Source organism: Kryptolebias marmoratus, linkage group LG24 (assembly GCF_001649575.2).
Source record: "Kryptolebias marmoratus isolate JLee-2015 linkage group LG24, ASM164957v2, whole genome shotgun sequence".
Classification (NCBI taxonomy): domain Eukaryota; kingdom Metazoa; phylum Chordata; class Actinopteri; order Cyprinodontiformes; family Rivulidae; genus Kryptolebias; species Kryptolebias marmoratus.
Window position 1 is genome coordinate 986874 of NC_051453.1, and position 16764 is coordinate 1003637.

Sequence of the window (16764 nt, forward strand, 5' to 3'; positions counted from 1 at the left end):
AGTCTTCAACGATTTGAACTCTCCTGAACCTGCGGACAGATTTTAATGAAGCTTTTAGGGTTATTATCTCTCGTTTGATTATCTCTGCACCTGATTATCTTTTGGAGCCAAAACAATTCAAGTCTGCTCAGTGCATCTGAACTTAGACAACACAAAAGTGTTCATTATCCTGTCAGTTTTGCATAGATTGTGCTGAAGTTTTGTAGGGTTGTAGCTGAGAGTCATTCACAACACAGGCTCTGAGCATGACATTGCACATAAAGTAACTTTTAAGATTTGATAAAAACTAATACAACTCTGTCATGAAAGGCGGTGGGCGACATGCATTCCTTTAAAGATACTTTTTCAAGGCTTTCATTTGTAGTTTTTACAAGAAAACACCAAATAATTCTAGTAAATTTTTCTCACTCTAGTTTAAACATTAATTTCAAACCACATTTAGGGTTAAAGTTCGGGACAAAACAGACAATGGGGCTTTAAATACAAACAGAATTTGCAGTCTTATCTTGTTTACAAGCTGCTTTACCTTTGAAATTATTAACATTGAGAATTTAATGACTTTGAATTTTTGTAGCAAAGACCAAATATTGTGATGTGAGGGCAAATTAGCTGTTTATAAATGGCTGATTCTGTATAGCTTTCACAGACAGGACAGGCGCACAGTTAGACAGGAGGTTTGCTTTTATTACAGTTTCCTGGAAGCCAAAGTTCAGGAAGGGACAGCCCTTTGACTGGATGTGTACTCAGGCCAATGACAAGAGCTGAACTGCTGTTCAAATAAACTGGCAACAGTTGGCATCCAGGTGCTCTGATTATCATGCTGACAGAAGCTTTACGCTCAATTTATAGTTGCAATTGCCTTCTGAAAGTGCAGAAAACACCATAAAATGCTGTTTTTCAAAGCTAATGCCTTCCAAATGGCTCAATAAAAACATGCAAAAAAGTAGATTGAAATAAGTTTTGCATAACTAAAATACCTTGTAGTTGATATTTACACTATATTTACATTTTCAGGGTTTTGATTAAAACCTTTTTGAGTTCTCAGTTCTCAGATTCAGTGCTGTTTGGTTTATTTCATTGGGGTTTATTAAAGGTTTGATTGTCTATGAATGCTCTCTGCTAAAGGATTCAACGTCAGGCAGAGCTGCATGTTCTTGTTGTTCTTACACACAGCAGCACCTGGTTTTACTTCCTAAAAACAATCAGCCTTTTGAACTTTGATGAAAAAGCACTTATCATGCCATTTACAAAAAAAAAAAAAAGAAAGAGAACAGAAGATTTCCATATCAGTCTTTTTATTTTCTGAGCACAGAATGCTTGCTGTCTCCTAAGGAAAAGGAAGAGTAACAGTACTGCTTTATTGTCTCCAGATTGGTTTTGTTGTTGCCAGACAGACAATAGAGTGCAATCTTACTTTACTTTTACTCCAGAAATACCTGCAGGCTCCAATTTTGGTTTTACTTCTAAGCTCTGTTGAAAATCTTTGGCTCAGTCTGTGCACAGTTCTCTGACATTTCACTCACTTCTAGCTAAAGGTCGACAGCGTGCATCTGAAGATAAACACTGCAAAGCAATAGTGTACAGCAGGAGAACGTGTCAGTGTCTGGATTGGAGGAAAAAGAAATTGCCCAACAGGAATTCTATTAAGAAAACGTTTTTTTCTGTCCTCCTTTTGCTGAGCCCAGATCAGTCCTAAAATAGTCAGATCTTGAGAATGTGTGACACATTACAATAAATGGTTTGTCAAGCACTACATGGAAGTAATGTTTTCTTTAAAAGGTTCCTGTGAAAAAAACAGGAGTTAATAAGATGAATAGTAAGCTTAAAGAACCCNAAAAATTAGCATTTCATTTCTGAAGCTTCGAAAAATTTCATAAAGAATAATTAACTAAAATAGTTCCATTTATATACTTTTACTTCAGTCATTATGTCATTCAGTGAATGCATGAAGAAAATAAAAATAAAAGTTCTACTTGTTACTAAAATAGCACAAATATATCCAGGACATAAAAGTCCAAGTTATGCAATTCATTTTGAGGAAGGTTCATTCTCTCCATGCTTAAAAAACAGCTATGCTGCTAAAACAAAAGCAAAATGTTACGCGTTTCCTCTCATTCATCCTAATTCCTCTCTTGCTCTGTCTTGGAGACAGACCTAAAAAAAAGCAATTTCATTGGAAACAGGAAATGGGATTCCTTTGAAACTCTGACCAATCACTCATGCATCAACAAAGGAGAAAAAAAAGGAAACATAAAAAAAAAAAAAACTTATTTACTTTAATTGATATTGAAGGCATAAAACACTAGACACATTACAAATCATGTTATTATTGAACACTTATTTAAACTTCTGCAGTCAATCTCCATTTTCTTTACCCACTTCTGTTTTCCTGGTGCTTATCTGCAGCCGTCAGAGTTCGAGGGGCGGGGACACCCTGGACAGGTGGCAAGTCCATTACAGGGCCATGTCTGGAGTCTAAGTTCTTATATTCTCAGGTTTATTTTTACTGCTTTTATTTGCAATATTATATTTGCATTGATTTGTATAAATGTACCTGATATGATTTTTGTTAAAATCTTTGTGTAGGAAAACTTGTCTCACTCATCACAGAGCCTAAAATCACAGAACAATTTCACAGTAATGAACTTCAACAATAACTTGGGTAGATTTTCAATGTCCCATCATCTACAGTTCATAATATCATTAAAATGTTTTTTCTTAGAATCTGGAGAAATCTCTGAGGTCAAAGGTCAAGGCTGGATGTTGTCCACAAATGCTGCTTAAAGCTCTATCAGGCAAAGAAGAAGCCAGATGTGAACAGATGTGTCTCCTCTGGACAAAAGAGGAGAACTGTTCTGAGGTCAGCCTGCCTCTCTGATGGTATGGGGGTGCATTACTGCCTCTGGCATGGGCAGCTTACACATCTGGAATGGCTCCATCAATGCAAATAAGTATCTACTGGTTTTAGAACAACATCTGCTCCCACCCAGAACTGTTGAACAGACAGAATCCTCTACAGACAGAATGGGACGACCTCCAGCAGCTGCTCTCCTCAGGGCCAGATGTTGGAAGAAGAGGAGATGTTTCACAGTGGTAAATATTGTCCTTTTCCAACTTTTTTTGAGATGTGATGCTGCCTTAAAATTCAAAATATATATTTTTTCTAAAAAATGCACAATTTCTTAGTCCCAGCCTTTTTTATGGTTACTCTTTTTTATTCTGAATAAAATATAGAATTATGAGTTTTTTTTTTAAACATGCTTGAGGTCTGATCATGAACGCGGTGAGTCCTGGAGTTCATTTCCCAACGGACAGGATGTGACACAACGATCTCATTTGTTTTAGAGGAAAGACTGAATCATACAGGCTATCTTTAACACAATTAATCCAGCGTTTTTCAAGTGATTTCAGTAAATGATCATGCTCGGATTTGTCCTTTTATTGGTTTTTAGATTGATTTCCGATTGGGAGCAAAACATTTTTGTTTTAATGTTTTTGCAGAGGCGGCCATGATGAACTTCAGCCATGAAGCTGCCAAAATAAGGAGGTGTCCAGTTTCTTGGAGTTCTGTCCACAGAACCAGCAAGAGGAAATTAAATTGCTTTTCCCACAGATTCATTAATTGTTTTTGTTAAGTTGTTTATTTGCTCAGGCTTTTCCGGTGAACCTCGTGCTTACACGGGACAGAGCGAAGCTGCAAAGACTGTTTTCACTTGAATCGTGAAGGATTTGTCTGTGACAGACTGGTGGCCTGAACATACAGGGGGAGAGCTCTGAGGATAAATACTAATGCATTCGTTAGCATTCCTGGTGTAGATAAATAAATTGCATTCTTAGTTAAGAGAGAAAATGGATTTTCCATTGGAAGGTCAGCAGTGGATGTTGAGCTGTTTTTATGTAACAAAGCTAAACATGTTGAGTGTCATGTTTAACCCAATACCGCTTTTACAGTAAAACTTGGGCCTTCATACATTTCCGGTTCCAGCTGTTGCTTACAGTTTGAAGGGACAATTTACATTTTGTTTAAGAACCAAAACATTGTAAAAGTCTGTGGGCTGGAAAGATTTTCTGTATTAAGCCAGAGAGGCTTTTTCTGAGTACTTTAACAGTCAAGAATGCCCCACATCAATATCAGATGAGATAAACTGACTTTAAAAACAACAGCAAATAATTTATTCCTGTAGCATTTTTGGTATTTAAAGACCTGGCCACAAATCAGGTTTTTAACCTTAAAACTCAGCATAAACTAAAAAAAAGCCAAACTAAACATTTGATGTAAAGATAAGATCTTAGAACATTTCAGTCATGCGTTTGGAAAGTTCCCATCTTATAGAGCTCGTGTATGTAGCTCGTTATAAATGGGTAAAGAAAATGGTTCTAATGGTTCTGAGACCTGAAGTAAACAGATCTACAATGAAAGTTGGTCAACAGATGCTTTTAAACTATATATTTAAAAGACAAAAAGAACTTCACTCTGGAGTAAGACCTGGTTTTTCAGTCCAGGTGTTCAGCCTGACCTTAAACCCTTCATGTTAAACAAGCAGAACTTCTTAACCCCACATTATGTCACTGAAGCATGTAATGACCTAATGTTACGTGCTGGATCCATGGAAAGCAACAAGTTTCTTCACCATCGACCGTAGTGTGTGAAGTAGTGCTTATTTCTCATCTGTCTCTTACCCCTGATTAGTTGGTTACCAGGGTTACACTCCAGGTGGTCATGGAGACACCCCAGCATCTGTGCAAGGTTTGGTGAGTCACCAAAAATCAAACACAACTGCCTTTCAAATGAGAAAAAGCTGCCAGTATTTCGTATTTATTGTGTGTGAAATGCATTAGGTTGAAAAACTGACTGAAAGCACTTGTAGTAACAGGGTTAATGTATCTGAGTCAAACCAGAAGCACTTAGATTAAACTAAAAGCCATCTTTGTTTCCTGTGGAGTCTATACTTGCTGAATTAAGAATGATATTTGTCTGTCATACAAAACATAAAGCTGTGATCCTTTTAAAACTATACAACTTGCTTTCATCCATTATGTCAAATCTGCTAATTGACATTTTAACAGAATAATTTCCATTCTGAATTAAGATATATATTTTTTCCTGCTTATTTTGCATATATTGGGAAACCTTAAAAGGCCTTTGTTTTCTCTCTCTGTAATGCTCATGCATAGCATCTCCAGCTGAATTAAAGTTAGGTGTGATTTGTGATTAAGGCATTTCAAAATTAAAGCATCATTAGTCTTTTCAGGTAGATATTAGGTAAAAAAAGAGATGGTGATGTGACCAATAAAAGCACATTTTTCTGTAAAGGAAATAAGTGAGATTTAGAATACTTAATATGCATATTTGCTAGTCATGCATTCCTCATTAGGGACCATTCTACAATCTACACCATTAAAGTCTGACAGTAAAAACAAATGAAGACTGCTATATGCACTCTGTGAGTAAAACAGCAGCTTATCAGTAGAGTTGTGATAAGAAGGACCAGTTAAGTCCAGAAAACATGCAGCCGGTTGTATCAGCGAGGGGTTCAGCCTGACCTGCATTACAGAGTAGGACTCGAATTATAAGCATAGGTTTCTGACATGTCGACATTATTTTCTAACTTCTTGTCCTTTAATGTGATAAAAACAAACAAACAAACACAAAAAGCTGTCAAATGGGCCATCTAATTAGAAGAGGGAGCTAATTAAAAATATGACACCAACTTTGCAATTCCAATCAGTTCTCCAGACATGAACAAATGTTGAGTCTTTTTATGCAATTAGAGGTTAAGTTTTAAACATAGAGAGACAAAGACAAAATTATATTAAACACACACAGAACTGAATCAAAGGCTTTATGAAAAAGAAGACAAAAATTACTCTGGTTTTAGGTCTTCAATTTAGAACGACAACAAAAATCGGTGAGGATTAAATGAAAAAAGCAACGAGTGTTAACTAAGTCCATTCTTACTGATTCCATAAAATGAACAAGGTTAAGCAGCAGTCAGGTGTTTGTGATGAAATGCATTGATTATCTGATCATCAGTAAGTGGGACCACCTTCATACAAGCAGAAGTATCAGCAGGTTGCTGCTCTGGAGGATTCAAACAACGCCAAGGAGGCCACCGACGATCTCAGACAAGCAGCTCTCACTGCCTATCAGTTTGGAAAAAAGTGTGAATCCTTTTTAAATATTTTGGAGTCCATCATTCTGCAGTGACATAAATTATTCTCAAGTGGAAAACAGAAGCCTGTTAAATCAAAAAGAAATGACAGGGGCAGACGGTGCAATGCTTTCAGACGACGCAAACAAAAACCTGAAGCTCCATTTCAGACTCCACTGACCTCAGTTAGCAGGTGAAAGGTTAAAGTCAGACAGTTAGACAAAAACAAACAACTGAGAGAGGGTGGATTTTTCTGCCTAAAGAGAACATGGCAGCTTAGGTTTGAAAAAACTGCAGACAAACCACAAACCTGGAGCAATGTCCTTTTCAACATATGAGATTTAGTCATCCTGCTCAGTGGCATGTGGTAAGAATCACACCCGGTGTAGTAGCACAAACATTTACTGGAGAGCCGACGATTCGGACTTTTTTTGCGGACATCTTGCAGTCACTGAGTCAACCAACGTATTCTAGAGTCAAGCTTGAGGCCATCTGTCCGTCAGCTGAAGCAGCATGGCTGTACGTTTCAACAAGGTGTCCTCATTTCTCCACTGCTCCTAGTTGATGATGCAGACTGTGTTACAAGCTGTCATCATTTTCCAGACCATTGGCTATTTCCACAATACATGACATATCTGTGTAGACAAATTAAGCACTAAACATTTTAAGTCTATTTGAATTGTGCAAGGATAAGGGCTCTCTAATCCCACTTTTAAAACTCCAAAACATGTTTACTGTCTTATCTTGTTTAATTTGAATGACAATAATTATTTTTCTTCCAACCCTGACAGAATAAATGAATCAGAGTTCAGTGTGAGTGAATAAAGGGCTCTTTGTTCCATCTAAATCAAGAGAAGTGCCAGAAAGACTCCTTTATTATTGTGCAAACATCTGGTTGTAGTTATTAAAGCCTCAACAACAGAAATATGTCAGGAATAATGATCTTTCACAACATGTAATTACATTAGTCATTCCAGTTTGTTGACAAGTTAGTGATGGCCATAAACATGCATACAGACTCAAATGAGGGAGATATTTTCCTTCTGAAATAGGTGTAAATCCTTTCTGATCTTATGAAGGCTTAGAAAAAAGTGTTGAGGGTCAAACCAGGGGAAAATCATAAAAAACACAAGCAGACAGGAAATATTTCTGCTCCTTGGATATTTATGTAGCAACACTGCTTCAGCTTTCAGAATAATATGGTGGGTTGCTTCATGTGAAGGTATTTTTAACAAAGAATGTGCCCAGAAAAAAAGATGTTTCTGTAATTCACAACTGTGTGAACGTCCATTCGTTAACTTTCAAACGCTGTAACACATCACGCAGGCACAATAGAAGGCAATAAAACTACCCTCAACTTCTTCTTCTTCTTCTTCTTTTTACAGTTTTACCTAAAAGACCAGCAGACAAATTTGGGTGTGATGAAGAAAAAGTTTTTTAATGAACATTTTATGACTTTTGTTTTTCATTTTTTCTATTGATTTACTACTATTTATTTAAAATAAGATGTAAAAAAAAACAACCTTTGAAGCACTCGAAGTGCTCACACCTCCTCCTGGCTATAGGGTCATTAAAAAATAGTCCGGATACAATTAAAACAAAAACAAAACAAACAAACAACAGCAACAACAAACTGTCTTCTATACTGTGGGCATAAAGCAACCAGAACCCTGAAGTTGAAGCTGGGTCACTGCAGGCCTTAAGCCCCGCCCCTTCACACAAATAAACAGAACATTGCCCTTGGTAAAATAAACAAATACGCCTCAGATATGTCTTCAGGTGTCGACTCTTGTTGGCTCCAAGTTCTTGCTTTGCTGCTGCATGTTGAAGATTTTATTTCTGCAGACTATGGCTGTGACCCTGACTGCATTTTGTCTCAAAACTTTCTTCATCTGTCATGCTGTGAAAGAAGCAACTTAGGAAATCTGTTCATGTTTTGTTTTCTTCCTACAAACCACAGACATACTTCGCCATTAGTCACCCAAAGGAGCCTGGTGTGTTTGCAATAACAATTGAATTTAAGACAAAGTGACATGTATGAAAGCAACAGTGGCTGAATGTTTTTATATTTTTAAACCAGTCAACTGAAGTTTTAAACTGAAATAAATCAGGAAATTGTCTAAACATAATCATTGTCTTTCAGGTAACTAAAGGTAACTAAATTTTACCAAAAAGTAGAGTTATCTCCACAGTGGAGCAGTGAGCTGTGGTCATAACGCTAACAAGCCTTATCTAATGTTTTCTTGTTGTTTTTTTTCCAAGAACATATCAATTACTCAAGATTTTTCAGTGTGTACACTTCATAGGTAGTTTTAATCCAATCCAATGTAAAATTTAAATGAGAAAAGTGATATTTTAAGCACTCAGTGAGTCTGTGACCTTTTTTTTCCCTTCCAGGCCTGAGTGTGATTCTGAGAGGACAAGAGGATGTGAACCCTGAAGAACTGACCGTCACCAGAAAGAACAGTCTCATCTTTTCACCAGGGACTCACACCAGGAGATTTCCCACGCTTTCTGGATTATTTTGTTGCTGTCACATCCCTTCACTCTCGTCTCTCTGCTCTCACCCACTCATCTAATATGGTTACCATAGAGCTTCTCATTCTCTTCCATTTTTCCATTCTGCGCCCACATTTGTTCTCTTCATTTCTCACACTTTAGTCTTAACAAATTAAAGAGAGAAAATACATTGTAATAGCAGTTTTTTATCCTTATCTTAGCCCTTTTTCTGTTTGATAATAATCTACTGACTCAGTTACGTAGGTGACATCAGATTAGGCGCTGTGCCAGTCTTTCTGGGATGTGAAGGATGCACTAAAGAAGTAAAAGAAGGGTCCTTGGAGGCTGGGGCCACACTGAGGTACGTATGCACAGCACATGACCGGCACTGAGGGAGACAGTGAGGAATGTGCACACAGGGTCATCTAATCCAGATTTGCTCCTGTTTTTATGACCACCATGAGGTTCAAGCTGATTACACATGTGGGACCCTGTGTGTCCTGCATGTGCAGCACCTATTTTAATCTCAAGGCCAACGGGATCAGCACAGCCGAATAAAAATGATGAGCACACGTGATGTGCCTCCTTTTATTGGCCACTGACAAACCCACCCGTTTTCCTTTACGTCCATTTATACTGCGCAGACAAAGAAAACAATCTATATTTCCTTTTTAAAGTTTTGGATTTATAATTATTTCCTGAAAATTAGGAGTTGAATTGTTCATTGAGAACATGAACTCTTATCTTCACTATTATTCTCTCACCTTTTCATCTTTTCTCATCTTGCAAGGTTTTGTTTGTGATACTTTCCAAAATGTGGCCCATTATCCTTTCAGATATAAAAAATTAAAGTAAAAACAAATAACCCAAGGATGGTGTGCAGAGATTTACAGTTTTTTACTGCCATCCAGTGGTGTACAGGGAACTTACATTTTCACCCTCTGCTGAAAGGTGAAGGTGGACAATGATGGTTTTGGCCTTGTCTCTGTGTGTGTGAGCATCTGTGTGTGTGTGTGTGAGCATGCGTGTGTGTGTGTGTGTGCTTGTGTGTTTGGCTATTAACAACACATGCCCTAAGCGTGACATCTTGTGATATTGTGTGAGAGATTTATCTTCAAAGTTAGATGAAAACAGTTACAGCTCTCATTTCTCATTAGAAGATGATCTTAGTCTAACTGTGAAAGGTGACAGGGACATCCTTCAGGGAATGCTAGGCCATCTATTTGTTAAATACAATTTATTTTTGACTCTTTTTTTTCTTTTTAAATTATAATATGTCTCTATTAAGTCCCAAAAAGAAAAGGTAAATAAGAAGTGCTGCTAAATTGACAAGAATGTCCATTTAAACTGGTGGTTCTTTGTCTTATGACTTGAAATTGTTTTAAATGAACAAAAATCAATCAGTAATGTCATTAAATGTAAAATACAAAACAATGTGGATATGTTTTTTATTATTATTTTCAGTCATTTAAATTTAAATTGTATTTTGAAATTAAATCAAACAAAATCAAAATGTACAAAATGACTTTAATAATCTTTTGCCTCTGAGGTACCGTGACAATAAGTGAATAATTTAGATCTTAATTTGCAACAAACAATGAAGTGTAGAAGGAAAATTACATTTTCAGCTGGTGAAGTAGTTGTGTTTAAAGGGGAAATAAAAATAAAATATGAAAAATAATGAGTTTTCATGTTTTCCTTTTAGTTCAAACCCCTCCTGTGGTCCATTTCTCTGATTTCAAACATTAATGACTTCCTTTGTTGGATGACGTAGAAGCAGCAGCAGCCAGCTGTAGCAGACTGCTGCAGGACACTGAGGAGGTTTCTGTTTATCAGGGGAAATGGAGTGATGCTGTCGGGAACTGGGGAACCCCCCAGGCTTTACAATGATGTCACTCAGTCTGCAAGGAGTTTCCTGTCCGGACAGCGATGGTGTTGGTTGTTTTACTGAAGGTTCTCCTCCTCAGAACCTTAACTGCAGTCAGTCTCCAGACTTTGGGTTGTAACTTTCACCAGGAGCTCACCTAACCACATCCATCAAGGAAGCTCATTCTTCAGCTGAAGAATGAGACAGAAGTTGTGGTTTTGAGTGGGTTTACCCACGGAACCACTTCACACCCTGCCTTGTTGGCGTTCCTCCGTTTGGCACTCCATACGTCACCCTAAAATGAGAGACTCAGAAAACAAACAACTTTTATAACTTTCTTTTTATTTATGTTTGCTTCAAAACACTTTTCATTTAGGCTAAAATCTAAAATACCAAATCCAACCACTAGATGTCAGCGTGAGCTCACTAAAACTAAACTTGTGTCTTTTTGCTTTAGGCCTTTTCAATCTCAAAATATGTAATGTAATTTAATTTATAGTTCTCTGAAATCCTTTATCATACAAAATGTCAGCTTTTAAAATGATGAAAGCACTTGTGTTAATCCTGCAGTCGATGTGTGTTAAAGAATAAATCATGTTCTGCTTCAGTTTAATAACTTCTGAGGTCAGTCATGGGAGAAAAACTGGGGTTTACTTCTGTGTCTGTGTTTGTTTTCTGTCTGCTGGGTGTTAGCATATATATGTGTGCATGCTAACACATCAGCTAAATATTAGCATATATATATATATATATATATATAGAGAGAGAGAGAGAGAGAGCAACTGTGTTTAATTCATTACACAATTAACATCATATAAATTAATGTTTTGTTTTCTTTTTCTGTCTATACTGTGAGAGAGCATTAGTCTCACACTTTTTAGCATGTTTAAATTAAATTTCAATATTAATTAGGCTGTTGTTCAAACTGAGCAAAACTGGCTGAAACTGGTAAAAGCCCAGAGGTCTGATTTCCGCCCAAGGAAAAAAAATCTTCCTGGAGAGAAAAGCTGCTTTCAGTGGAAATGGCATCCAGTGACATGTGCTCACATGAGGTTTGGGAGGTGAGCTTCCCTAAAAGAGCTCACATACTTTGAGTATCACTTAATTAATTTCCACTGAGCTGTGGCAGCGGGGAAAATGTGCGGGAGGAAAGTCTTTCAACCCCAGGAGGCAAAGACACGATTACTTAGAATTCCACTGTAAGAAGCCACACTTTAAAGGAAATGTCTTTTTAGAGAGGGGAATTGTTGTGCTTGAGAGATTATTAACTGTAAATGCTTTGAAGCAGAAATGTAGTAAAGAAGCAACATTTCAGCTTTGCAAAATAAGTGTGGCTCTTTTCTTGAACCTGGTTCTGCTGTTAAAAGGAAGAAAATGTCATCATGATGCTCAGGAAGCAGGATTGTGATAAAATGATAACTTTTACTAATAGGCAATCCACGTGAATGTATCCTATTATAATATTACTGAATTGACTGTAAAAGGTTTTGAATCTGGATCTTATTTGAGTTTATAGTTTGGACTTTTTCTTTTCTTTTATATGCTGCCCTGAGATAACTTCTGTTGTGAATTGGTGCTTTAAATATAAACTAAATTAAACTGAATTGAGACAGCTGAGCTTCTCCATGACTTGGAAAGAAAAGCAGGTAAAGAAAATACATGTATGGATGGAATTAAATTAAACTGAATTCATAGCAACACTTCTTTTTAAAGTTAACAGTAAGGTTTCACCCATGCAAGGTTTAGACAAGTTGACTTTAAATTCACTAAAGTGTTTAGAAAATGCCTCTCAAAGAGCTTTAAATCTGCATCACATCCACTCATGGTCTCTTCAAAGCAGAGAAACTCATCATACACACACGCTATGAACACTAAAAACAAGGGTGTGTGTGTGTGAGTGTGCGCGCCTATCTGTATATTACAAACATATCTCATGAACCCCTGGGTAAATTTTAATGACATTTACAGAAATTAATCACAAAATGAAAAACTACAGTGGATTAACTTTTAGAGTCAACCCAATTCAAGATGGCTGCCACAGCCAACTAACCTTAAAAAACACAAAAAATGTTATAACTCAGTGTTTTTGCAGATGTTGATCTACAGTTTGGTGTGGTAGTAGCTGGGACAGATTAAAGTTTTGACTGTTAGCAAAAATATTTCATAGACCACTGAATATATTTTATTGAAACTTGCAGAAAAATATTTATTGTATGGACCTCTACAACTTTTGTAGGAACACAATTCAAGATGGCGGCCATAGCCAACTTAACCTTTAAAACACAAAGGTTGGCTATAACTGTAAGAGTCAGCTCTGTTTGTTTGTTAGCAAAATATCTCATGAACCACAAAATGGATTTTAATTTAAAAAAAATCAAAGTAATCATTGGATGCACATCTACAGCTGCTTAATGTCCAGAGTCAACCCAATTCAAGATGGCCACCACAGCTAACTGACATTAGCCAACACAAAACTGGACAGAACTCAGTCAAATGTACATCAAATATGTGGTGGTAGTAGCTGAGAGTCATTCACCACACATACTCTGAGATCACAATGATGTTTGCAATGTTTAACGAAATCGGCTGTAATTAAACATCTTAGTCTAAAAAAGATGTCAGCAGCTGATATGTGTTTCTTTAAAATAATGCTTAGTTTTAATTTAAAGTGTAGTTTAAACTTCCACTGTGAGTTTCAATGAATGTAAACTTTAAAATTGAATATAAAAAAGATTGTTAATTGAGTCATGTGACAGATCTCCTAACAAGTAATACTGTATTACAGATGGCCGTCCCTGTATGCAGATCCACACACAAATGTCAAAGGGTTACTATAGGGAAGGTGGCAGTATTATGAGATGTGCATATGGATCAGGCCTGGGGACCAGCTGTTGTCCACCTAATAATGGCTCCACTCTGCACTGATGACATCTGAATACACAAACTTGACATTCAGCCACATTTTGTGTTCTGTCTGCCGCCAAAATACCCAAAACCAAAGCAGTCATAATAGTGACAATATGTATCTTAATGAGAGGAAACTATTTATCAGGAGATAAACTAATTTTTCCTCAGTGCTGTGATAAAACCTCACTGCAGGCTCAGGAATTATTGTACCATCCTTGGTTTTTGTGTTTCTTGCTTGTTTGTCAGCAAGAAAGTGTGTTGTGTTGTAGCCTGGCGTCAGCTTTGCTGTCATTTATTACCTGGTGTTGATGGCTAGTGCAAACAGCTTCTAAGGCAATAATAAAGTTTTACCGCTCTTCCTATTACGTTAATGCTGTCACATCATCTTTTGTGCTTCCTGTTTGCTTGAAAGCTTCTCATTTATACAATGCAGGTAAGTGCCGGTGTCTGAGTTCTTTACGGCACAGAGTGGAAAGGTTTCCTTGGTGAACAACAACAACATCATCACCAGACTGCCCCATAAAAGAAAGCAAATAATGTATACCGATGTCATTTCTATATTCAGTCATATGAATGATTGCACAGCCAAGTCTGTGAATATTTACACAACTTGGAGCAAACTTTACCTGACCATGCATTTCAATCGATGTTTCTCCTGTGTCACCAGAGTAAGAGAGATACTTCAGATATCTGTGGCCAAAGCTAATAACTGGACTGTGTTTTATTGTGTTGCAGCTAAATATTTATCTCTGCTAAGCAACTTGTGTTTCTTTTCCCCATAGATACGATTTTAAAGTGATTCTGATCAAAGAAGACAGCAGTTCATTTGTTTTTTTTTTTCATGGTTTTATTTACAAATATTTTAATAATTTTTTCATGTAAAAAAAGAACACTGATAGAAATATGATAGAAATAAAGTTGCACAATTTTACATTTGTTTAGTAAAAATACAACAAACACATTACAGGCAAATAAATATAAATAAATACAAATGTATAAAGTACCACATACAGCTGTTCAAAACAATGGACAATTTCATCGTAGAACATTGTACATCACAGCTAGAAAAGTTTGCCTAAGGGCAAATAAAAGTGCTTTTTCATTTCAACTACTGCTCCTTTTCATTTTTTATTACTGTTGACTCTCTTTAGTTAAACTTTCTGATGTCAAACACCTTCTTTTGGCACATCAGCCCACTTCATGACAGCAGACCTCAACTTTTTCCTCCAGTTTGCTTTCTTCCCCAGCCTCCTCTTGTTTTTCAACAAACAGCTTCTGCAGAACAGAACCTTCCACTGCTGCTCTCAGCAAAGCAGTCTTTGCGTCTGCACTCAAGTCAGCACCGGCTTGTCAATCCAGCATCAAATGCCTTGCTTGGGTTCTCATATCTTACACCCACAGAGAGAGTTCACACCTTCTTCTCTCGCTGGGGCAGCTTGGAGGCTTTGGCGCTTGGTTTGGCTTGGCACAGTAGGTCCTTGTAGACTGGAGAGTGGAGGAAACGGGGGTAGCAGTCTTTGGCCATCAGCATGTAGATCTTGTGCTGGGCCAGGTCGAAGCAGGTTGGTGACGGGTCCTGCATGTTGGCTTTGGTAATGTCACGGGTTTCATGGTCAATATTTATCTATAAGGCAGAAGAGTACACAAAGTTAGTCCAAGATTCTTCCAAAAAATAAAATCTCAAGAAGATTTTAGCCAACAATGTGGAGCTCTTACCTCTCTGGGAGCTTCACTGCCGATGAATTCGTAATAGATCTTTTGGGCTTTTCCAGGTAGTTTGGCAGGACACCTGGTTTTCCTGTAATCCTCACAGGCAAAATAGAACGCAATGTTCTCCTCACTAAACTCAGATATCAGGAAGGCAGTGAAAGCACACAGTCCATCTGCAAAGAGAGGAAATTTGATTAGCAATTACACACAATGGCCCCATGGACGTGCTTGCGTAACTGCATTTGTGTGTGCAGTTTACTGGAAACTGAGTATTCGCATTTCGGTGTGAAAACGAGCAAAAATGCAAACATCTAAAAGGTTTGCTTACATTTGCTGGACAGGAGCTTTTCAAAGGACTCTTTCCACCGGAGGCATTCCTCCATGGTTGGCCTGAAAATAGATAAAAATATGTTTAGATTTAATCAGGATTTGAGTCAACAATATTAAAAGAATAAATGCAAACAGTAGCAATGGCATCTTTGGGTGATACTCACTTATTTTTTCCTATTTTGCAGCAGGAAAGAGTCCAGCTGGGCTTCTGCAAAATGCTTCCCAGCCTTGCTTTCAGCTCCTTGGCCCTGAGAGGAAAAAAAAGAAACCTTAGATGTGGTTTTTCACTAGAATTGCATGACAGAGACACAGACATGCACAGCAGTAAAAAGAAAGTGCTGCATGAATCAATGCTGAGTCCAAAGCAACACAAGTTAAACACAACAATCATTTTATAGCTTCTCAAACGCTCACACAGATTGAGAGCTGGCTTTTACATGAGATAATCCTTTTTACATGAAGCTGGATGTACCTTTCCAAACAGCAGGTAGGCAGCGATGCAAGTCCTCTACACATAGCAGCAGGTTGGAGCGGTACAGGTGGTGTCTGTCAAGTTGTGCTTAAGTATCCTTTCAGCAGAGCTCGGTCAGGAGTGAGACTGTTTGTCTGAGCCTGAACAGAGCACAGGTTTTATAGCCCTACCACCCCCTGCCTCGGATGTGTCATCGGCTCTGCCAGCCAATCACAGAGAAGCAGAGAGGGAGAGAAAGAGCAGCCAGTAAATGAGAGAGAACACAAGGACAAGGCTGGGAAATTACTGTCAAATGATAAAAGCTTCTGATAGTTGATAAAATGTCTTTTTTCCCCTTAAAAAACAACTACAACAGAGATGTTTTCATTTCATTTCTCTGTCTTTCATATCAACTGAGTTACATTTATCCACAAGTCAAAAATTAACTTTAATCTAGTTGGTATTTGATTTTTTGACTCTGAACAAAAACATCTTTACAATTTCTAACATGTGCTGGTTTTCCAAATGTAAACAGAAACATTAACTGAGTGTGACACTTTATTGCTTTGTCTTTTGATAAATCATATTTAGGCTTCATAATGCTTGTCAGTAAAAAGTCTGCTTTTAAACTTTTCATGTATACCTTATTTAGCACAACTGGCCTTGATTACCATTGGGAAAATAAATATTCAAAACCTATATGCATAAAAACAGATAATAAAACAACTATTATACTCAATAGTTGATGGTAACAGGTACAATAGAAAAGTGCAATTACACAAACAAAACAAAATAAACAGAACATGAACACCACTCAGTATGTATACAAGGAAACACCTTTGTTCAAA

The 16764-nt window shown here is 37.2% G+C and overlaps 1 protein-coding gene across 1 annotated transcript; it reads right to left on the bottom strand.

The window, feature by feature from the left end:
* Nucleotides 1–14556: 14556 nt before the first annotated feature.
* On the bottom strand, nt 14557–16071 carry rgs16 (regulator of G protein signaling 16). The gene is made up of 5 exons (XM_017429102.3): nt 15938–16071; nt 15630–15713; nt 15464–15525; nt 15142–15308; nt 14557–15049 (listed from the first exon to the last, which is right to left on the bottom strand). Exons 1-5 carry the CDS (start codon nt 15979–15981, stop codon nt 14834–14836), a joined length of 573 nt encoding a protein of 190 aa, XP_017284591.1. The 5' UTR covers nt 15982–16071; the 3' UTR covers nt 14557–14833.
* Nucleotides 16072–16764: the final 693 nt, after the last annotated feature.